The 23,090-nt window shown below is 36.9% G+C and overlaps 4 protein-coding genes across 7 annotated transcripts in view; 2 read left to right on the plus strand and 2 right to left on the minus strand.

Annotated features, from left to right (window-relative positions):
• LOC124155362 (Golgi SNAP receptor complex member 1) overlaps positions 1-14,836 on the minus strand; it is a 30,014-nt gene extending 15,178 nt beyond the window's left edge. The window contains exons 1-3 of the mRNA XM_046529112.1: positions 14,657-14,836; positions 14,425-14,530; positions 12,704-12,776 (exon numbers count right to left, since the gene is read on the minus strand). Coding sequence (XP_046385068.1) covers positions 12,704-12,776; positions 14,425-14,530; positions 14,657-14,693 — 216 coding nt within the window. The 5' untranslated portion in view covers positions 14,694-14,836. The remainder of the gene's footprint in view (positions 1-12,703; positions 12,777-14,424; positions 14,531-14,656) is intronic.
• LOC124155359 (uncharacterized protein K02A2.6-like) lies at positions 5,917-8,927 on the plus strand. Of its 4 annotated transcripts, none has more exons than XM_046529110.1 (2): positions 5,917-6,053; positions 6,438-8,927. In XM_046529110.1, the coding sequence occupies exon 2, from the start codon at positions 6,621-6,623 to the stop codon at positions 8,655-8,657; it is 2,037 nt and encodes a 678-aa protein (XP_046385066.1). In that variant the 5' UTR covers positions 5,917-6,053; positions 6,438-6,620; the 3' UTR covers positions 8,658-8,927. The 4 variants fall into 4 exon arrangements, with proteins under 4 accessions (XP_046385066.1, XP_046385065.1, XP_046385064.1 ...); XM_046529109.1 differs by having other exon boundaries at positions 5,946-6,010; positions 6,481-8,927; XM_046529108.1 differs by lacking the exon at positions 5,917-6,053 and adding an exon at positions 6,069-6,394 and having other exon boundaries at positions 6,466-8,927.
• A 34-nt stretch (positions 14,837-14,870) lies between the features above and the next one.
• On the plus strand, positions 14,871-16,059 carry LOC124155363. Its single transcript, XM_046529114.1, has 3 exons — positions 14,871-15,259; positions 15,339-15,535; positions 15,629-16,059. The coding sequence occupies exons 1-3, from the start codon at positions 14,975-14,977 to the stop codon at positions 15,750-15,752; spliced, it is 606 nt and encodes a 201-aa protein (XP_046385070.1). The 5' UTR covers positions 14,871-14,974; the 3' UTR covers positions 15,753-16,059.
• Positions 16,047-17,244, minus strand: LOC124155361. The gene is made up of 4 exons (XM_046529111.1): positions 17,049-17,244; positions 16,901-16,960; positions 16,521-16,826; positions 16,047-16,431 (listed from the first exon to the last, which is right to left on the minus strand). Exons 1-4 carry the CDS (start codon positions 17,151-17,153, stop codon positions 16,195-16,197), a joined length of 708 nt encoding a protein of 235 aa, XP_046385067.1. The 5' UTR covers positions 17,154-17,244; the 3' UTR covers positions 16,047-16,194.
• Positions 17,245-23,090: the final 5,846 nt, after the last annotated feature.

Raw genomic sequence — 23,090 nt, forward strand, 5'->3', positions numbered from 1 at the left:
ATGAGCTAAGCAGTCGAAAATTATGTTTTCCCAAGGATCACTTTTCAAGTAGGCGACTTCAAAGCCAAATCAGTACATTAAAAGACATTATTTTGTAAGAAATTTACCTCTTTAATTGCAAAAAATTCTAGTGTGTGCCAATAATGCTTAATTTCGTACAACTGATAAGAAGCTATTGTAAGTGCACCCAATGACTCGGCACCTTTCTTCCCACTCCACATTCCACCCACTTCCCATTCCTTGTTTGTCCCATACCACTTTATCAGCTCTTCTACCCACCCACCGAGGAATTGCTAGTGCATGCTCAGCAGGAGAACTCAAGTTGCAAATGCATGAGGTGACTAGGAGACGACGAACGAGCGATGGAAGCCAACGGGGAAGTCATGTGGTGATGCCGAGCAGCTGCGAAGTGCGCTCAAGAACTAGAGTGAGTCTTGGTTGATATACTATACGCAATGCCGGCATTTGCTGGCCTCAGTGGCGGTAGGGTAAAGTCCTTGCCTGCCAATCCGTAGGTCGTGGGTTCGAATCCCGCCTGGGTAGGTGATCCCAAACCAGGGCATGAATTTTTGTGTTGTGCTTTGTTAATGTTGTAAACCCGTTATAAAGGCCACAATGTGCTGTTTACGGGGAAGTGGGAAAAAATAAATAAATAAATGGATGAATAAAGCGAGAGTCTTTGAACCCTTTGTGTAGGCGTCTTAATTGGTTCCCTGATGACCCCTCGACAGACCCAGATGATCTAGCGACTTACACTATTTTTTATTTTGGATACGTCGATTTGATTTCAATCAAGCATTCCCTGGTAGATGCGATTATTCTAAAATTTAATTAAAGTTACATATTATTTAGTTTTTCCTTAATGGAATGCTATGATTGAGGAAGTTCTCGGATAAATGACGTTCATAGTTTAGCTGCATTCTTCTATTGATAAAATCAAATGAATATGCTGTATATTAGGGTTATGACTTTTTGCACAAAATTTGATTTCCTGTGCCACAGAAGGATGAACTTTTGCACAAAAATAATGCTAGAAGTCTTAGTTTCGTTCCATTTCTAAAAAAGTCACCCCCAACAAGAAATTGCTAATTGGAATTTCAGTCATATACAAGGTACATCCCTGTTCTTCCTTGAGCCTTGTCAAACATTCCTCGAAGATCTCAATCTGTATGATGGGACTATATAGAGGAGTCAGGATGTTTATAAGACTCTCTGCAATCTTATATGACAGTATTGACCTTTATATTTCTTAATAGAAGTGTCCAGAAAGTTCTAGAAAATTCTCCATTTTTTTAGTATATATAACTCTATAAGTTGGTGCTCTTCTCAGTAATTTTTATTCTTAATTTCTAATTTATTTGTTCCAAGTCTCAAACTGCAATTTGAAATTATAATGTCTCATAAGATAAATGCAACTACTTTTGAAAGGAACAAGAAGATCTGGGAAAGGAGTCTTACTCAATTTCAAAATTCACATAGGAAAAGAAAAACTGTTCCACTAGAAGAACAACCACTGGAAAAGAAAAGCAGGGTAACACTGAAAATCTACGTTGGTGGCCGCTTTTAAACTCTTGGACCATATATCAAAGGAAGGAAAGAATGAAAGAAATTATGAAAGAAGTTATAAGTTTGTGGCAAAAGAAATTAAAGTACCTAACATTATCATATCAAGTAGTAAAATCAAAACAAGAACAAATGCTAAAACTTATGATGAGTGCGTAAAGCAGGGTTGATTGATTTAAATCACTTCCATTTAAATCACGATTTAAATCACTCGATTTTTATTTTTAAAAATCAGGTGATTTAAATCATAATGTGATCAATATGTTTGATTTTTAAAGAGTCAAGAAAAGGAAGCTGTACATGTATAATTTTGATTTTTATGTCTTAATTCATACATTGATTTGACAATTATCAGCACAATGGTGGCTGTTAAATATAAATGATACTGTAGGAATGCATGTAATATGAAAATTTAAAAAAATCTTACATTTCAGTTTTTTAATAGAAAATACAATTAGCGCAAAGAAAATCATCAGTAAAATTGACAGATAATAAATTGAGCCACATTTAATTCTTAGAAAAATTCCATGACCTACGTCAATTTTTAATGTTAGAAGTGAGTAGTCGGTCTGTCAGGTCAAAGTACATGTGGGATCAAGGAAAAAATTGTTTTTTCTTCTAATTACAAGGGGAAGGCACTATGTCACATAAATGAAGGCACAATAAAGGAAAAAGATAACATTCGACAATTAGATTAAACAAAAATTTTATAACGAAGTTGCATATTTTACAGCATGAAGAGCAAATATAAGTTGTCATGCACTTTAATGATTTAGCCAATTACAGACAATGTGAGTGATATAGGATGTTAATAAATACCTCATGTCACTCACTAATCATGGTTAACAAGTGTTTTTATATTGAGAAGTTCGTATATACAAAAAGAAAACCATGTACTTATCATATAGTATTCCTATCAACACTGTGCAATGAGGACACCTACATTGGATGGCTATCATTTAAATGCTTCTATAAGACAACTAACGTTGCAGCTTTATTGTGCCCTAATTTATTCTGCAATTTTGAATGAACTAAGTTAAAAGTGGAAAAGACTTTCCTCCCCAGCTGATGATGCTGGGAAAATGAAAAGCGGTTCAATTATTCTTACAATAGAATTTCCTTGGTGCTCATCTGGTTTAGAGTATGTTGCCTGTTATTGTTTCTGCAAACGATCATTCTCCAATATGCTGCCCAAAAAAATTAGTTTTGCAAATAACTGAATTTTTGGTGAATGGAGAATCATAAAGATACTGTTACATTTTGTATTTTTGGGTATTGAGGGGTGAAGACTTCATATTGCATCACAAAGCTAGTTGGGGCCAGAGATCACCTCACTTCGTCTCCATCTTGATTTCTTAACTGCTGAGATCACATTACCTATACATTGTACTGCTTGAGCATTGCCATTTCAACCCATACTACTGGTTCATGGCTCACAGTCAAAGGCTTTGGTTAGAATACTAGTGTATCCATTGAAAAAAAATTGTTTTCTGATTTAACTTCTAAGCGTAGGCACCGTACAAAGTTGCAATTACAGAATTTTTCTAAACTTCAAATGCTTTAGAACCGCGTAATAGGTATAGCACATTTGATACTTCCAATGACAATTTTGTACTATGCTGGCCTAATTTGTAATTTGATACCATTTGCATTTCCATAGTTCTCTCCCCTGATTGACTAAATGTTGTATCAAGTTTAGAGTCTGTTGCCTCTTATTGTTTCAGCAAACGATCATTCTCCATTATGCTGCCCAAATAGTTAGTTTTGTAATTAACTGAATCTTTGATGGATGGAGAATCATAAAAATCTCATTTAAATCAAAAAAATCAGATTTAAATCAATAAAATCCGATTTAAATCAAAAAAATCAACAAATATGATTTTTTTGAAAAAAATCATGATTTTTATCAACCCTGGCGTAAAGCGAGGAAAATACTATTCATTTAGTGAAGTATTTGTCATAACAATAAAAATGGTGAATGGCTGTGCAGTGAGGACAGAAAGTTATATCATCTACAGAGTGAGAGTAAAGGAAAAGTAGGGTATACTACTGAAAAGGCTGTAAATAATGAGTCTAGACATCCATCCTAATGAAAAAAAAATGCCTTTGGCATCTATTTCATCAACAGCAACTGCAAAAATTATGTCAACTTGTGTATCAGAGACAGAGAGTTAATATCAAGATCCGAAGAAAAAGAACCCCCAAGCACATGCAAGAAGTACAGCGAAACCAAAACTGCAACAAAATCAGTAACATCTTTCAACCAGCAAAGCATCAGCAGTTTGTAAACAGCTATTTCAAGACGGGATTAATGTGGATATGCCTTCACAATCGGGTACTTACAGATCCACAATCAAAGAAGCCATTACAATTGTTGTATATCTATTTTATTTATGTTGCTAAGTGTCTCTAGTAACTTGCCTCTTGGCAACTGTTTTGTTTGTGTTGCTAATTACCTGATTGTTATGCCAAGGAGGCTGATGTGTGTGCAATAGTAAATATCCATATATACTAGTGATGGGCAAAGTCGATCATTTTAGTGATTCAATCATTTTGACTCGAGTCACATAAGTGATTCAATCAATTGATTCAATCACTATGATCGAAAAGACTCAAATCAAGATTCAATCACTATGATCGAAAAGACTCAAAGGAGTCATGATTGAAAAGACTCAAAAGGAATCATGATCGAAAAGACTCAAAAGGAATCAAGATCGAAAAGACTCAATCAATGGATGTAATAAATCACTTTGAATAATCGAATAAATACTGGCTCATCTGCGAAGAGCATTGGTAACGCTGATTGCTATCCATATTATCATTTCATATACTATTTTAATTGTGAATTCCTAGATGAGTAAATTAGATTGCAAAAATGAAGGAAGCAGTGTCATGAAAATATTTGGGAAGGCGAAACTGCCACAGTTTCTTAACACTAATAAAATAATTTCTAACTATAGTTGATCAAAATATAACACAAAATACACCACACACTATGCATGAATCTGATCTGCAGGATAATTTTATGAACGGCACAATAAAATATAACCAGCTTTAATTTCTACTTCTTAACGTTCTCCTACAGGAGTCATCTTAATATTTTCCTTTTACGTGTATTGGTGTTATTAATACTGATAACTGCTGGAAAACATTTAAGAAAAAGATTACACAAGTATTCAGTTCTTCATAACATAGTATTTAATTTTATCACAACTATTTCTGCCCTGACGAAAAGAGATTAATGCCCGTATGACACTTGCCAATTTATTGGCCAATATATCGGGGCGCAATATTGGTTAAAATATTGGGCTTTAGGCATCGTATGACACGTACCAATATTTACACCAATATTGGCCGTTATAGTGTTCTAATACCCCACTAGAGAACGCCACATAACACAAAATCACAAAATGACGAAAGAGCATCTCAAGACGCAGATTGATTGCCAAAGAGCTACAGAATGGGAGATGGCATAATAATTGTAAATTTAATAACTATTTCGAGGGGCTGCAAAGATATTTTCGAATTGCTCGAAATTTCATTCGGGTGAGTTCCTTGAATGATGAGAGATAGGAAATATTGTGATCTCATAGATGAGCCAAGATAACGTAGCGGCTCGTTTTGGCTGGAATATGTTCATCGAATAAACAGAGATTGTGTCATCAATTGGGACTTTCACCCGAAACTTTAGCGCTAAAATCATTAAAAATAGTTTAATAATTGTAATTTAAACAAAATATAGACGCAATCGAGGAGAATCACGACGTTTTTATTCATTACATATCCGAAATGTTATTTCCAAATTACCCACTTTAGACAGTTGATGTTTGTGAATTTATGTTCTCTCAAAGTACATATTAATTATTTGAGCTATTCCATGGATTGCTATGCTTCTAAAGTTTTTATATATGATATTAAAATTCAGAGGTGAAATGTTTTGCAAAGAGCTTCTAGATTTGGCCACTAGGAGTCGACAAGACTGAGTTCTGATTGGAGATTGGCCCCGAGAAAATAGAACCCGTTCTAAAATCTAGATTGGCCAAGAAATTGTCCCCAATATTGTGAAACGGAGATTGGGCTAGAAATTGGTGTGTGTCAGTGGGTCCACAATCCAATATCCAATGGATTGGCCAATAAATTGGGAAGTGTCATACGGGCTTAAGCATCGGTCGTTCCAAATTTTGAATCAAACCGGAAACCGAGATGATTGATATGAAACCGGAAGTCGGAGTGATTGATGATTGATGATCGACTTGTTTAACGAAATGAATCATGAGTCATTTGATTCACCTAGTGATTCAATCTTTTTGATCGAATCGTTCATGATCGACCCATCACTAATATATACAGATACAGAAGTGTTGGGGGGTTTGGATGGTGTAAAAAATGTCTTGGATGATGTCATAGTCACTGGTAAAAGTGATGAAGAACATTTACATAACTTGAGGTTAGTTTTTTCCAGGCTTAGAGAAGCTGGATTTCGATTGAATTTTGATTAAATTAATCGTTATCTTGATGATGTTAATCATGTCATGCCCAGAGTGGAGGAAATATTTCAAGCAGTTCAAGGTGGAAAGAAATTTTCAAAACTTGATATGTCAAATGCTTATAATCAATTAGAGCTAGGGGAAGAAACAAAACCTTTGTTGGCATGGAGTACACATAAAGGTATTTATATTCCTAATAGATTGCCATTTGGTGTGAAGCCAGCTTGTGCTATTTTTCAAAAAGAGTTGGAAAAAGTGTTGCAGGGTTTGGATGGTGTAAAAAATTTCTTGGATGATGTCATAGTCACTGGTAAAAGTGATGAAGAACATTTACATAACTTGAGGTTAGTTTTTTCCAGGCTTAGAGAAGCTGGATTTCGATTGAATTTTGATAAATGTAAATTTTTTGAAACAGAAATTTCATACTTAGGTCATATTATTGATGCTGCGGGAATTAGAAAGGATCCTTGCAAGGTGAAAGCTATAGTTAAGGCGGCCAGGCCTACTAATGTGACTGAGGTTAGATCTTTCGTTGGTACCTGCAATCACTATGGGAAATTTGTTCCTAATATGTCAAAAGTATTAGGTCCATTGTATAAATTGTTGCAAAAAGGAGTAAAATATGAATGGAATGATGATTGTGAGAGAGCTTTCATTCAAGTTAAAAGAATTATGTCATCAGATGTGATATTAGTGCATTATAATCCTGATTTACCAGTAAAATTGATTTGCGATGCCAGCAGTAAGGGAATTGCTGGGGTGTTGGTGCATATTTTTGAGAATGGTGAGGAAAAACCTATATGCTTTGTGTCAAGAGTTCTATCACCTGCTGAAATGAATTATTCTGTAATTCACAAAGAAGCCTTAGCAATTTATTGGTCAATAAAAAAATTTTCTCAATACTTGTTGGGAAGAAAATCCATTTTGGAGACAGATCACAGGCCTTTGATAGCATTATTTGGTGAACATAAAGGTATTCCACAAATGGGAGCTAATCGGTTGCAGAGGTGGGCGTTGTTTCTGTCTGAATATGACTATACAATAAAATACATTAAAGGCAGCAGTAATTTGGCAGATGCATTCTCTCGACTACCAGTTGATGAAAATGACATTAAGGATGAAACTGAGAATTTTGTGAATGATTATATAAACTTAGTTAGTAATTGTGTACCTATTGATAATGATCAAATAAGAATTGATACAAAAAAAGACAAGGTTCTTAGTAAGGTTTTGTATTACATTAAGTCAGGATGGTTAGATAATTGCGATTCATTGGAATTGAAGCCTTATTTTGTACGGAAAAATGAATTGTGTATTGAAAATGGAGCAATCATGTGGGGTTATAGAATAGTCATTCCAGAGAAGTTTAAAATTCAGTTATTAACTGAGCTGCATTCTACTCATATGGGAATGTCAAAGATGAAAAATTTAGCCAGAGGTTATTTTTGGTGGCCAAATTTAGATGATGAAATTGAAAAATTTTGTAAAAGTTGTAATGTTTGTATGTCAAATAGCATAAACCCAAAGAAATGTGAAGTGATAAATTGGCCAGAAACTAAAGAGGTATTTGATCGAATTCATGCAGATTTCCTAGGTCCAATTAAAGGTAAGCAGTATCTCATTGTAACAGACAGCTTTTCAAAATGGCCTGAGGTATATGAAATGGCAAAGCTAGATTCAGAAACAACTATTGAAAAATTGAGAGACATATTTGCAAGGTTTGGAATACCAAAATTGCTAGTGAGTGACAATGGAAGGCAGTTTGTTTCACAAGAATTTGCAAACTTTTGTGCTGTGAATAAAATTAAACATGTTACTTCTGCTCCATTTCATCCAGCAACCAATGGTGCTGCTGAAAATGCTGTTAAGACTTTCAAATATTCTTTATGTAAACTGTTAAGTGATGATAAACACAAAGGTTGCTCATTAAATACACTGATAAATAGATTTTTGTTTAGCTATAGAAATACTCCACACTGGATAACCAATGAAAGTCCTTCTTATAGGATGTTCAATAGGAAAGTTAGAAGTAGATTTGATTATCTGAAAGAAACTACATTAGATTGCAAACCTTCTCGGAAACCAAGTGGTAGGGAGGTATACTTTGATGTAGGAGAAATTGTTTATGCTAGAGATTATCGGAATGCTAACAGAAGAGTATGGCAAAAATGTAGGGTGGAAGAAGTGTTGGGCTGCAGAAATTATATTGTTAAACTTGAAAATGAAGATTTAATATGGCGTAGACATGCTGATCAGATGATTAAAACGTGCGAGTTCAATTCAGGTTTGGAGCAAGGGCATGTTATGAATAGTGACTTCGAAGAAATTAACACTAAAAATGAGTTGTACAAGGAACCTTTTTATGGTAGAATTGAACCTTATTCAAGTCCAATTGATTGTGAAACTAATGACAAAGTGATGAACCCAATTGAGAGTGAAAGTGGTAGAATATTATTGAAACCTGTTGATGTTAAGGGTAATGAAGGTCCAAGTAAAGATTTGGATTGCAGGATTGAGAAGAATATTGGGTGTAAAAATAATGAAGAGATGACAACAACAAGTAGACCAAAAAGACTTATAAAACCACCAGATAGGTTAAATTTGTAATGCATAATTGTATTGTTATGTAATATGTAATTGTGATTTAAGGGTGTAAATTGAAATGTTATTGTAAATTTAATTGGAACTTGATGTGGGAGTGTTGTATATCTATTTTATTTATGTTGCTAAGTGTCTCTAGTAACTTGCCTCTTGGCAACTGTTTTGTTTGTGTTGCTAATTACCTGATTGTTATGCCAAGGAGGCTGATGTGTGTGCAATAGTAAATATCCATATATACAGATGGAATTAATAAATAATGAGTTGCATCCAGATTAATAACTCAGATACTTGATTTACCACAACAATGAAAGGAGAAATGAAGAAAATGCCACAATTAGAAAAATTTCTAATTTTAAAAAATTAATGGAAATTGGAATGGCAACAAATGGAAAACTTTATGGAAAAGTGTAAACATGACTGTTGCGGACACTACAAATGTGAATACTGGAAGAAAGAATGGAGTTGTTATTCAGTGTTTGCAGAAAAGGAACTAGAAAAGCCACAATTCATTGCCTGTCAGCACCATGTTCTTGATCGAGTTCTTCGCTTAGTAATGGATTAGGACTTGGAGAAAACGAGACGTATCCCAACTTTGATAATATCCATTTATTCAGGTACTTGTAATTAATTATGAATGAATGAATTTCAAGAATGGCAAAGAAGATATTACTGAATCAGCAGGATAACGTCAGCATATGAAATTTCTATTTCATTTAACTCGGATTTTCCGTTTCCGATGATTTCCTACAGTAAAGTTTCAGAAAATACCCAATTTAAGTAACGCCAGGTGGAATTCCTAATCAATAATAGCTCTATTGTCATTTATTCTTTTACCAGAAAAAAGAACTTCGCTACTCAGAACTTTTAGATTAATCTAAAACAGTTGGGCAGATCCACTGGGGTAGCCATGAATTACGTGCGCGAGGGGAGGGGTCGGAAACCAGGGGGAAGAATTTTTGAAAAACAGGGTAGCAAGTACAAGTTTTAAAACTAATTTTAACACTTTTCATAAGGAAAAAACTTCATTTGTCAAAGAAATCTTTTGTAAATTCAGGATATTTCAATATTTTGTTTTCTTTTACGAGGGGAAGTAATTGTGTTTTATATTTCGGTGGTGGGGGTTGGTCCAGACCCCCCCCTCGCCACGCCACTGGAAGGATGTGTGTTACTACATAGGCATTATAAAATTGCATCATTATAATTTGATTTGTAAATTAAATAAAAAACTGCCACAAAATGATTTTTTTACCTTATACGCTACTATGGTAGAAATAGTTTTTTTTGGGTTGGGGGTGACCTTTTTCAAAAACTGAATAGAAATAATGTCTTTTTCTTTACTTTTGAACAAATATTCATCAATTTATAGCACAGGAATATGGGGTTACAAAAAAGTCATAACCCTACTGTATATATATGCTATATGTAAATATATATGTGTATATTTAATCGCACATATAGTACATATAGCTCTAAAGCTGTTCCACAGTGCAACTACAAGTACGTGAGATTGAAGAGAGATGAAATTTTGGTAAGGTGTGCTTTTTTGCAACGATTGCTAAAAGAAACGTTCAAATGAACTTCATTATTACAAACCTCTGAGTTTTCAGTCCCGTGATCTTCTTAATAATGAGAGTCTACTGTATATATACTACTGCATCCACAATTAAAATTTACATGTAATATCCCACAAATTTCTCAATAAGTGGTATGCGAACACGTGCTTTACATGAGACCAGAAGAGGTGGCTGGGCGATGCATGGCCTGGTGCCGGATTGTGCGAGAGCAGAGGGGAGGGGAGCATGTTGCCGAGGGGCGTGCACACGCTGTTTGAGAGGGACGAAAGGCCAGGGGAGGCAACCCCATCCCGACTGCGGAGATGGTCGGATATTATTGAGAGTGCCGTGGGTGACATGAATGTGTTTTTGAAAGGAAGAGGAACGTTCTCTGTTGAAAATAAGAGTATTCCCAGAGTGTGTGATGAATGTAAATATATACAGTGGAAACTCAGTTCAACGAGAGCCGATTATCCCGGAAAAATGACTCGCTATATCAGGCACTCATTACATCAGGAGGTGAAGCTCCTTCATTCCCACCTTCATCTTTACTTATTACTTTTTTTGCATTGGTACAAATTCACAGAGGAATAAGATCTGTGTTCGCATTCACTCGCATATTTGACATCGTTCTGCACACAAAATATCATAAATCAATTCTGGAGGTCAGAGGTCATTTCCGAAGCCCACCCATCAATGGTTGTACAATACACACAATAGGTAGCGACTTAATCGTGAACCTGGGATCATACAGGATGAGTAAAATGCATCAAATTGCTGAGCAATAGTAAAAACCACATTCTAGATACTCCACCAACAGTTGCATCACACAAAGTCGCGAGAGAGACAGTTGCAGTGGAGTGCGGTTTGATGAGCATGCAGCACAACTGCATCGTCCAGGACGATCGGAAACAATTTGTGCACCATGCAGCCAGCAGATGTGATGCTCCAGAATAAAAGCACTTGTGGCCATAGATCTTTTAGTGGGCATATTTGCCCTCTTCATAAGCCAGTGTTGCTCACCCTTCCTTTTCACTGTCCAGGATTGAGAGGGACTGAGACAAGCTGGTGCACACACAGCTTCTGTAATCAGCACATCCTGTTTCATTGTAATTTTTATTTTACAGGTCTGAAGATTTAACTTCCCAGATAGGATGCTTCTGTGGTTTCATTTAGTTTAATTAATGGCATAAGCTGAAACACATGGGAGCCGGGAGGAGAAAATATGGAGGGAAAAAAAAACAAATCAATTGACGGCAGAGATTTTTGGTGGACAGAACGTGCACACTGATATCAACTCAATTATCACCCAATTGATCGTTCCCCAACCCCTCAACTCCATCCATGCAAAAGCGACACATTTTATCCACACCATCACTCCTTGATATCATCTTATTGGATGCTTATCAGCCTCCCACTTCATGAATTCTGATTTCAAAAACTACCTAAGACTGTGATTTTATGAACCATGAGAGGCCATACATAATGTGTTACTTAATTGTCTTGTAGACCAGTACATCAGAGCACAATTGGAGTCAGCAGCATGGCTTCAACGAGTTGTCAATACTAAAGCAATGCTCGGACTTTCCATACCTTAGACGTGGCACATCTTGCATTCTAGCTTGTAGTTAAAAAGTACAGATAGAAAATACATACATTTACGGCAAGATCTCTGCCTACCTCCTGTGCAGTATTAACCAGCCTGGCATGGCATGGATCAGTACGGTGAGAATTCTCTGTAAGCCCTCAACACTATCCTCGACACCGCCCCCGATCAACAGCTGGCAGCCCAGCACGAGTCTATGCATTGCACAATGCTATGCTAGCCTTAATTTTGCACATCTTTTGTAAGGATTCTGTGACCGCAATGTGAGTAATCATTCAGTTAAGTTGTACCCATCGATTTAATTGATGAGGTTCAGTGCATTGCATTTGGAATGATTAGACATTTAAAGGCAGCAAAATATAAGTTGAGTACCAGTTTTCAGAGTAATTACTTCCACCGTTACCCGTAAAATGAGTGACCTCCATTTACTTTACATTTAACCACTTATGCACCACTTAGAAGAGATATACCTCGTAATACCAAGTGCACACCATGGTAGGGACTTCCTCTACCAGCTATATTCATATTTTTTTTACGTGCTAATCATTGGCCTCTTGACGGCACACTGCTAATCACTCGTCTTAACTTTCCTCGACTATATGCCACACCCACTAAAACGAGCTTCCACTGTACTCAGTATTTTAGGAAAATTGTCAATAACTTTTAATTTTATAAGTGTGAAAGGAATCAGTCAAGTCGGGCTCTCTGACATTTTAAACTCCAGGAATAACCTAAAAAATTTTAAAGCATCAATTTCCTCAATTGATTTAAGTTCCATTCTCAAAAGGACACTAACTGCCAATCAAATTGGATGTGTCCAATAGTTTATCTCCGTCGGCTTGATGCTTCACTGAGGAGAAAGCGTACATTAAAAAAATCAGGAGGGAGCATACCTTTGAAAGAAGTTGCTCCAAGTCAGCTTGCATTTCCTCAAAAGAGTCATCACCAAGAAGAGGAGCAGTATCACTGCAACAAACCAGAATCAGATGCATTTAAACACAAGGGGTCATTAATTTAAGCCTACTTAAAAAAAAAATCACCACATTTTTTTCTATTGTTGATAGTGATACGCCGCACATGCTTCTCTGTTGCTTACACGTTTATGAGAAAACCCTAAAAGCCATTATCTTACAGCCTCATTCATCTTTTGCCTCAGGAGGATCATTAACTCTGACATGAAATCGCAATGCATCAAAAGAAATCAGCAGACAGAAGAGAAAGATATGTAAAAAGAATAAAATAATCTTCCTCATATAGCCATACTTCTCTCATTTAAAATAAAAAAATTGCAAAAGTTGCCACCCGCTATAATGAATTGGCGATGTCATTGGAGGGATGATTGGTTCATTTATTAACTGGTTGAGGAATAACTGCTGACTGAGGAAAGGAACTGCTCAAAAGAGTTTACACAACAATACGAGGCGGAGAGGTGCAGCTGTTGAGCAATAATCCACTCGGAAAGAATTGTTGAATCATCAACCAATCTGTGAAAGGGTCACGGAAGTACATTCTGCACCATGAATAATTCTTAGAAGTAGAGGACAGATTGAAAAATAAGGCTCAATTTATTTTTCCAATTCCACAATTCATACAAAAACTGATTATCGAATCCATCACTGAGGTAAAGTTAAATATGTCAATTCCAAAGCATGAACAGCAATAAAATTAAAATGAATTGCCTAGAGAACAAATTTACATGAGCTAAAAAAATACCATCAGCCTCAGTACATTTGCCATAAGAAATCAGGAACCTGGATAGTGTAATGTTATATGCAGCTTGTACAATTCTTCATGAGTCTTCTCTGAGGTACAACTGCCATCAGAGACCATAGTGTCTGAAAAACGGCAGTTTCTCTCTGTTACGCCAATGTGATTCATCAGTATAAGTCTATAGTGTCAGCCTAGGGGTAGTGAGCTGATCTTCTGATTGAAGGATCATGGGTTCAAATCCCGGATTAAAAACACTCCAAAAGAATTACTTGCAGAGCGAGGCAGCTGTGTGAAAGAGATGGTACCCTACCCTGAATGAGCAATGCTCAGAGACCTACATTGTAATTGATTAATCTGGGGGTGAGATCTACCTACCCTAAACTATCGAAACCTATAGGTTGAATCATAATCTAATTGACTACCAAACTTCAAGTTTTACAACCGTGATATTACTGTATACGTAAAAAAATATTAATAGACTTCAGTCAATTTTGAAATTGATGTTAAAAATGAGAATTTTTAATCAGACTGAACTCCCATTATACACTTCCAATTAGGCCATTATAAACTTCCATAAAGAAATAAATAGTTAATAGATTCAACCATCAAATACCCTACTAACTTATTAAAAATCGTGTTGAAATTTCTGGAACCACGGTTTAACACATTTACTTGAATTTTAGCGCTATAAACTGCAGCACTTTATCTTAGAAATGTCGTATTCGAAAATTGCTACTGCGAAGGACTTTGAGTCCAAAAGAAATCATTACGTGAACATAAAAACTAGCAACAAGTGACTGTACTTTCTCATCAAAACTTGAGACATGAATACAATAACACATTTAAGACACGTATATACAATACATTGACAGTCATTACAGCTATATAAATTATCCTTCGTTACCTTCCTGACTGAAAAGAACTTCCTCGGTGTCCAGCACCAATTTTGCTGAAGGAAACCAGTTTGAGGTCAATTTCATTTTCCAGTTGTCTGGCGACTTTCCGCAACTCTTCAAAAAAAGGAGGGTAATTAGCAATTAAAAACGATTCTTTCTAAATTGGCAACACACTAAAATTTCGAAGAGCAAAACATGTTTAACATGTACTTAACACAACCACCCATCGCTTCTATTTACCTTCCCAAGACATAGATTCCTCTTGTGATGTTTCCATAATTACACCTTCACATTAGTTTATTAAAATCAATGAAAGACGTACAGCGGAGAGAGAGATATACTCAATTAAATAGTCGAGGCAAACTGACATGAACGCCCACTTATATTTCAATAATTGTATAATTCCCCAATGCCACCTCGGGATTTTTCTACGTTCATCATTTCACGCACTACGATAGCCAACTGTTTGATTCTGGTACCGGTGGAGAAGTACTTCCGCAGCGCCAATGATCGTTTTATCAGCGGTGTCGTTCAAATTTTTACCAAACAATTTGAAAAATGAGGCCTGACGCGAGGAGTGTTTCCTTCACATGGCATTCAGGCCTTCAGGGCTCAGAAAATGCGGCGACAAATCATAGCGTTCGTAGGAGAATACAGGATCGATTTGAAAACAATCATTCGGTTCCAACTCCATTTAAAAGTGAACGTACCCTGAGGAGCACCATCACTAACTTCACGTTCCCGTCCGTAGGTCTTCAGCCGCGACAAGCCATTCGGGACGGGGCAGAAAAGCTAACTAAGACATTCAGAGAGGTGAAAATAACATTCGGAACTCTCTCGCAGGTACGTAATGTGAGAGTATAATCTTCTAACTACCATTTATGAAACTAATGGCATTAATAGCTTTCACTGCTGTTTTTAGAAGCTACGGAGGTCAACAAGACGCCGAATGCCGTTGAAGAATGATACGTCTCCTTGCACGCCGTCAAACACTCCTCGGTCAAGGTCTCGGCAATTGTTGGGCCGGACACCAACGAAACTGTACAGTCCTTTTAACATCGAATCTCCGATTCATTCCTTTCGGGATAGAAATTACGGATGCCACCACCAGTCGCTAAGGTACATGCATGCATTCACACAGTTACGTTCTCATTTGACAATAGACCTGATTGGGCAGTCGAGTGATGTTTTCCCCGTTTTACATTATTACAGGAGAACTCCGTTGAGAAGCTGCAAAAACACGTCTGTTGATTCAAAAGTGGGCGGTGACGCTCGATCCAGGCACACATTATTTTTAAGGAACCAGTCCCCTCGATCTCGTAATCACCACCCTTAAGTACCTGTAATGGATCTTTGACTTCTCACGTTACCATCATTTACCTATTCTCCAAAGAGGCAACTATGTTTTTATTGCTGTTTCCAGTGAGATATTTGCAGCTATATATATATATATATAATTTTTGTGCCAACATGATAGTTTATTTTTGCTAGATTCAAACTAGTTTACACGTTGGCTATTTCAGTATTCTTTTTCTACATTTTCTATTATTTTATTGATTAATGATGTATTCGCTATACTATTATGACTGTTACCGTCATATAATCCAAAGATGAGAAATAAAGCTAAGAGTCACAGCTTAAAATTTTTAATAATTTGTCAAAATTGAATACACACCACTTACAGCCTTGGTGAAAAATATTAACTTTTATTTACAAGAAAAGATTAACTACTTGAAGGCACAATGTCAAGTACCAACCCTTTTCAGTGAGCCTCAGCTTTAAGCGATGGCTACAAGCTTCTTCCTGTTTAGCCTAGACCACAACTTGTACCAATACATATACAAGATGCTCCCTCCTCCTCTCCACATTCCAACTCCACGTTTCTCTGCTCGATTCTCGGCCTGAAGTAACTTCTTGTAGTAATTCTTGTAGTTGCTGTTCTGGGATAGACTTAAGTCAAATGCTGACACCGAAGCAAATCCCAGGGAAACCAAATTCATACCAACATCATTACTCTGAAAATAATTTCCGGTCTTTCATTACGATGGATATGGCATGATTTAAAAAAGGAAAAGTTATGCCTCAAGTTTTGAAGATAACTTACATTTCTCGTAACAATGCAGTGAACAACATCCGGACTCTTCTTCATCAAGGTAAATGTCACTTCCTTTCCAACTAGTAAGTAATGCATCCATGCCAGTCCGTTGGGTCCAATATCTGTGCCAATAGGTTTAACAGGCAATCCTGAATCCACATCTTCGCCTGCTGTTAGACGAAAAATAGGGTTGTGCTGAACTATCAATACGGGCGAATCATTAGTCGGCTCAACTCGAATGATTCTACCATTGAAGCTCATATTTTTTCTCAGGAAGCTGGAAGGAATGTCTTGAGGTGTTCTTAGCCTAAGAAACTGACAGTCCAAAGGTTATAAGAACGGTAAGGTTTTAAGTGCAATTAATGGTAAAACCACACGCTAATACTCACTGGTCTCACAGTTTTCAGTGCTAATCCCAGGCTAACTAATCCCAAGGTATAGAGGCCAAACTGAAAATATAAATTTCTGTAAAGTAAGCAAATGCGGGCTCCACACAGTGATATTTAAGAAGGCAGATGCTATGACTCTGTTTCGTACTTCAACGCCGCAACTATGCCCTTCCCATAGTGCCAAGAGATTTTGAAAGCTGCTGCCATCGGGATTAGATTCTTTTCTATCCTTGGAATCCATCGCCGATTGCATCGTATCCAATCATAACATTGACATATTGCTGGTAACCTCGGATTGCGGGTAAAGGAGGTAACCTCGTCAACTTTGCGATACGGAGGACAGTATTCATTTGTTTGAATTAGGTGACTTTAGACCATTTAAGTAAGTAGACCTGCCATTCGGGCGGAACACTGTGGCCAACATCGCACGACGGGGAAGTGAGTGGGATGAGGGAGCGTGACGTCACGGTTGGGACTGCAGACGATGTTCCGTATTCGCGCTAGAGATATTTTAACGCTCATCCGCTGCAAAGTCACTGAAAAGTGACTATATTGGGCACGCAAAATGATTATACACTTAATAAATATATTTTTACGATGACCTAAGGCATTTTATAGCCTTGACTGTGCGCAAAAAGCTAAATAAATCAAGATAAAGCGAGAAGCGATCGTATTAAATAAATAGGGTAGTTTCCTTCATCAAAGAAAACGAAAGGCATTGATTGAGATTCGTTACCCACCATTAGTGTATTCATAATACACTAATTATTTGGTTTTTGAAATACCGGTTTTGACGAATGGCAAGGGTCAAATTTTATCCTCATTTGAAAAAGGCCAGATTGGCGCCCATGCGATTGCACTCCGCATGACGTCACAGGGACCTAGTTTCTACGCGAGAGGATAGGAGTTATACATCGTCTGAGGTTACCAATGCACCCAGGAAAGAAAAACTGATTTCCAACAGTTTTGAACCTCATTTGAATCTGATCTGAATCCTTAAAATCTGATTTGACTCTGTGTTGACACTGATTTCCACTGGTTTCCAGCGGACAGGAAATGGAAGGAAGTGATTTGAATCTCATTTTCATTGTAACTGGTTTCCAGCCGTCTTCCACATGGACTGTATTGACACTGAATTGAATGTCATTTGAAACTCTTTTCCTTATTTATTGGCTTGAAAGTGTTTTCCACAAGTGCTTTCCAACAGAGTTGAATTGTAGAATGAATTTGAAATTCTCTGGAAATGAGTGTCTTATAAAAACCTATCTCACACAGGCTTTACGACTGCGTTGATTGGAAAATTACTTCTTCTGAGGTTTCAATGAGTATAATTAGTTCAAAATCATGGTCAGAAATAATGACGTAGAGGAAATATGTACTTTGCCGTCTTGCAAAAATTCACGGGTGATGCAAAAAATTTACTGTACATCATCCACATTTTGTATTGTGCATCATTTCACCTGCTGGAGCTCACCGGGCATGCAATTTAAGTGGCTAATACGGCTTAAGCACGTTTAAACTTCACTTTGCGACTTCGCCTTTTAAAAAAATATAGCGGGCATAGTGCTGCCACCTAACTACAAAAGATAGCAAACCAAAGTAGCAACGCCGATACGCCGATTCCGTTCTGAATGTTTACGTGCTTGTGGTTCTGTTTTGTGCTAAAGTAATAGAGCGTGGAGAAAAAATAATCATATCAGTATTATTTAACCAGTGCTAAATTCCCGCAGTGTTGAATTAAGCCATTCGTGCATCTCTTCAGTCTTCAAGCGACAGTGGAAGCCTGATGTGATTTCGATCGTTTGTGTTTTCATTGAATAATTTATCTTGTGTCAACAGATTTTGAGCGATTACTAATATTTTTGTATGCAATATGTATAATATGTACTTGCGTTACGTCGCCGAAGAGAACCTACCAGGATTTTCAGAGTATTGTGTATCTTGCTGGTTTGTTTGTGCTAAGTGAAACGACCGTGTTCATGTATTTAAACATTAATGGCAAGTTTCTGTAGTGTAACATACAGATATCGTTGGCTTAATTCTGAACCAGAATTATTTTCATAAGTCACGTAAAGAAGTCTTTCTTTCATAAAGGCATCTGAAATATTTTCTAGTGTTGTGATTTTTCTGTTAATCACGGAAAAATTTGTGCTCCTCGATAATTCAAGATTGTGGAATCTCATGCAAGTTGTTGTTGTTCTGGTGCAGTGACTGTTCTGTTACTCTTGGCAAAGCTTTTGCCTTTCGATGACTTTTCAAGAACTGATAAACAATTACAAAAAGCACAACTAGTTTGTCTAACTCTCCTTCTAATGAGATTTCATCTGTAAATTCTGTGTTTCCCTAAATTATTTCTAACGCATGAAATTGAGATTTTAAGTGTATTCTGCCGCAGAAGTTTACCAAATTAGATGACTATGTATTTTCAATTGAATATGTACTTCCAACAGAGTTTGTGCATTCTTAATAAATACGTTAATAGAGCCTGTGTTATTTTGTTGTGGTGGGAGACTTACATGAAGTTCATTTTGTTAGGCTGTATTTTGTCAACTTTTTTCAGCTGAGTCTACATCCAGATTGATGATAGAGATGTAGCATGTGAAGTTAGAAACGTTGGTTGAGTGCAGCTCTGCGAAACTTGGAATTGGCGGAAATAATTATTTCCGCCTCGGGTATCAGCAGTTAATTTATGTATCCGAAGTTAACTTATGCACCAGCAGGTCATAGGAGGTGAGAATCGAGTCGCAAACAAGATTCAGATAGGTATGAAGGTGGAAAACAGATTCGAAATAGCTTAAACGGGGAAACCGGATTCAAATCTGTTGAACGGTGGAAACCAGAGTCAAACCACATTCATGGAAATGAGTAGGAAAACAGCCGCCATGTTGGACCTTCACAACTGATTTCCCACTGTCCTCCTACTGATTTCCAGCTGTTTCAATTTTCAAAACAGATTCAAAGGAGAAGAAAATCAGTGCGTCAAACCTGTTGGAAATCAGTGTCAAATCTCATGGAAATCAGTTTTTCCTTGCTGGGCATGCATGAGGCACAGAGCTCAGGGAAACATGTCTTAATAATCACCTATTAAAACTGGCTAAGTTCGGAAAGTTTTCTTCGTTTGATAAGGTATTAATAAACCTTTTTTAAGCCCAGCGCTACCATGCAGCAAGGTACTCAGCTATCCGCTAGCATCCTGCGACATATCAGTGCTAAGCCTCGCCTCAAGATCACCTCACCGGGCGGGAGGGGGAACCAGAAATACGACGTACGGAGATATTTCCCGGCATTCATACTTAAGCGTCGCGTTTTCGCGCGCTTGAAATTTTTCACTTTTCATTTAATCGCGAAAAATAGATGTTGTCATTTAAAAATCTAAAAGCGTGAAATACGTACTCCAGGAGTAATAATCTTTCTATTAAAGCAATAAAAAAATAATAGGAACCCACACGGAAAATAGATATCTATAGATATCTATATATTGTCTATTTTCATCTATGAATAGATGTATATCTAATAGATATCTATTAGACATCTATTAGATGTGCAGGTGACAAGGGGCGATTTTGGATACATATCCGAAAGTGTGTTTTAAAACGCGATTCATGAGCTATGGAGGCGATATAACATTTGATTTAGGGACAATTTTTTTGGTTCCTTACTGGAGTGATGGCGGACTTGAAAAATTTTGCGACGCGTAGAACGATGCGTGGCGACTATGCCAAATGTATCTATATATTGTCTATTTTCATCTATGAATAGATGTATGATTCCATTGAATGGGCCTTAGTTTGGCTGTAATTAATTTATTTCCGAGTGGTATTTTTAACAGTCGTTATATAATTTCAAAAAAGCTCTAACTAAACAGCAGGATCAGTTGGTGTAGTGGTGAGCGCGATTGGCTATGGAACGGGGAGCATAAGTTCAATGCCACGTTGCGGTATTTTTTTGTAGTTTTCATTTTGATCATACGGCGACAATTTTTTCACTAATGTTAATTGCATCAAGCATAGACATGAGAAAAGTTTTTATAGATATAGATAAGTATAAAACAGATAATTAAATATCTAATAGACATCTACAGTATAGATTCTTCGTTAAAAACATCGGCGAAACAGGCAGATCGGTTAAAACACGTCTAGAGGAGCACGAGAGAGCAATTCGACTGGGGCAGTCAACGAAGTCCGCAGTAGCCGAACACGCAGCGCTGGGCCACACAATCGACCTTAAGGAAGCAAAAATTGTGGCGAGAGTGAAAGGCTTTAAACAGAGACTCGTAAGAGAAGCAATAGAAATATCTAAAGAGAAGAAAAACAACTTTAACAGAGACACTGGCCTTAAAATCAGCCGTACTTGGCAACCCGTAATCGGCAAAAATAATCGACAACCTACTCCTCCAACCTCTCACTCCCCTCCCCCCACCACCTGACACGTATACCTAAATATACCAATTTTAAATCCCACCTCTTCAGATTCCCTTGAGAAAGCGACCAGCATCGGTCGGGAAACGTTGGGGCCACCCAAAATCTGACGCGGCGACATAGCCCAAAAGTTTTAATTCAACATACAGTATAGATGTCTAATAGACATCTACCGTAGATATCTATTAGAACTGCTGCTATTTTGACAATAATATATCTAATAGATATCTATGATAGATGTCTATTAGATAACTATTTATCTATCTGTAGATATCTACTAGATATCTAATAGATGTTTATTTTCTGTGTGGGAAACCACCCTATTGAGTAAGAATGTCATATGTAAACATGGGCGTACCCAGCGAAGGGCAGGGGGAGCAGCTGTCCCCCTGGAAGCAAAAATCGCATAAGTCTTTAAGCAAAATCAGTATTGAATTGAAATGAAAGTATTCAACAAATTTTCTTCAAACCAACGAAAAATGATATGTATTAGTATAAGTTAAGTAACTGAAATAAAACTATTTTTTCAAGGAAATAATCTCATAAACTAATAAAGCGCTGTTATAATGTTCTTATAATGTTGGTTTCATTCATCTTTTCCATGCTAAAATGTCACAACTTGGCTTGCCCCCCCCCCTCCTAGATCATGGCTTCCCCCCCTAGACCATGGCTTTCCTCCCCCTAGACCATGGCTTCACCCCCTCTAGGTAAAAAGAAGGGGTTCTGGCAAATATCACGTAATTTTTTCCGCAAAAACCAGTTTATTGCTATCTCGGTAATCTTCAATAAAAATAATTAAACAAATCGTTTTATTTATAAACCCAACACAATGAAGCCTAGATTAACGTATTTACACTGAAAATACGCATTTTGAAAAATCCTACGTGAGATTAGAAAGAAGGCGTGGAGCAAAATCCCACGATATCTCACAAAGGATGAAGGGAGGGGTCCATAAAAAGGCAAAATTATTTTAGAAATATTACTTATTACTAGTAGATTAACCTAACGGTGACATTCCTAGAAAATGAATATTAAGACTGTCCCAACGGTCGTGTGTCATTTTTAACCCGTAATTTTAGTAACTTTGCACCGAGCAATATTCATGAAAATTGGCACACTTATGGGGAAAGGTCCTAAGTTTTGTTGAGTTAAAATTTTAATTTGCCTTATGTGGTTGTGGTTATCGAGATTGAAAAATGTCTGAATTTCATTGACCAAAATGTCAATTCTTGGGTTTTCGGACTGTTAAAATACGAGGCTAGAATCCTCTCTAGCATTACTTTTACGTTTTAAATTTCGGTTCACTTCAGAAATAAAACTCTAGCAGTTAGTCCAACGAGTTAACATTTTATATTCACTTATTCACATTCTTTTTACCCACTATTCAATGAAACAAACAAAAGACATACAAAAATCATTCTATGGGGCGGGATTAACTCAAACAAATTAGGAACAACACGGACACAAGAAACCCGAAAAAAAACACTTTCATTTACGAAAATTCAACCGTTAACCCAGTAAGGTCACCGTCAAGGTCATAAGGGTGGCAAAAGGAATAGCATACCAACAAAGGTGTCGATCCATGGGTTTTGTAGGGTGCCCAAGTCATTGGTATTGTCCAAATACCCGTATTATTCACTAATCGACCTCCAAGGTTAATACGGAGGTCAAAGACCATAGAGGTAAACGTCCGGCCATCGTGACACCCAGGTTTCGAACCAGATGTTTTGAAGGGTGCCAAAGTGGATTTTTCAGTTAATAGATCCGTATTG

Source organism: Ischnura elegans, chromosome 3 (assembly GCF_921293095.1).
Source record: "Ischnura elegans chromosome 3, ioIscEleg1.1, whole genome shotgun sequence".
Lineage (NCBI taxonomy): Eukaryota > Metazoa > Arthropoda > Insecta > Odonata > Coenagrionidae > Ischnura > Ischnura elegans.

Bases quoted from the DNA above. Each gene is read 5' to 3' on its own strand.
- LOC124155361 (XM_046529111.1), bottom strand. From the start codon at position 17,153: ATGCAATCGGCGATGGATTCCAAGGATAGAAAAGAATCTAATCCCGAT. The intron at 16,961-17,048 runs GTACGAAACAGA...TTATATTTTCAG, and splicing joins GGCATAGTTGCGGCGTTGAA to TTTGGCCTCTATACCTTGGG. The intron at 16,432-16,520 runs GTAAGTTATCTT...AATTATTTTCAG, and splicing joins ACTGCATTGTTACGAGAAAT to AGTAATGATGTTGGTATGAA.
- LOC124155363 (XM_046529114.1), top strand. From the start codon at position 14,975: ATGAGGCCTGACGCGAGGAGTGTTTCCTTCACATGGCATTCAGGCCTT. The intron at 15,260-15,338 runs GTACGTAATGTG...TGCTGTTTTTAG, and splicing joins CATTCGGAACTCTCTCGCAG to AAGCTACGGAGGTCAACAAG. The intron at 15,536-15,628 runs GTACATGCATGC...ACATTATTACAG, and splicing joins TGCCACCACCAGTCGCTAAG to GAGAACTCCGTTGAGAAGCT.
- LOC124155359 (XM_046529110.1), top strand. From the start codon at position 6,621: ATGTCAAAAGTATTAGGTCCATTGTATAAATTGTTGCAAAAAGGAGTA.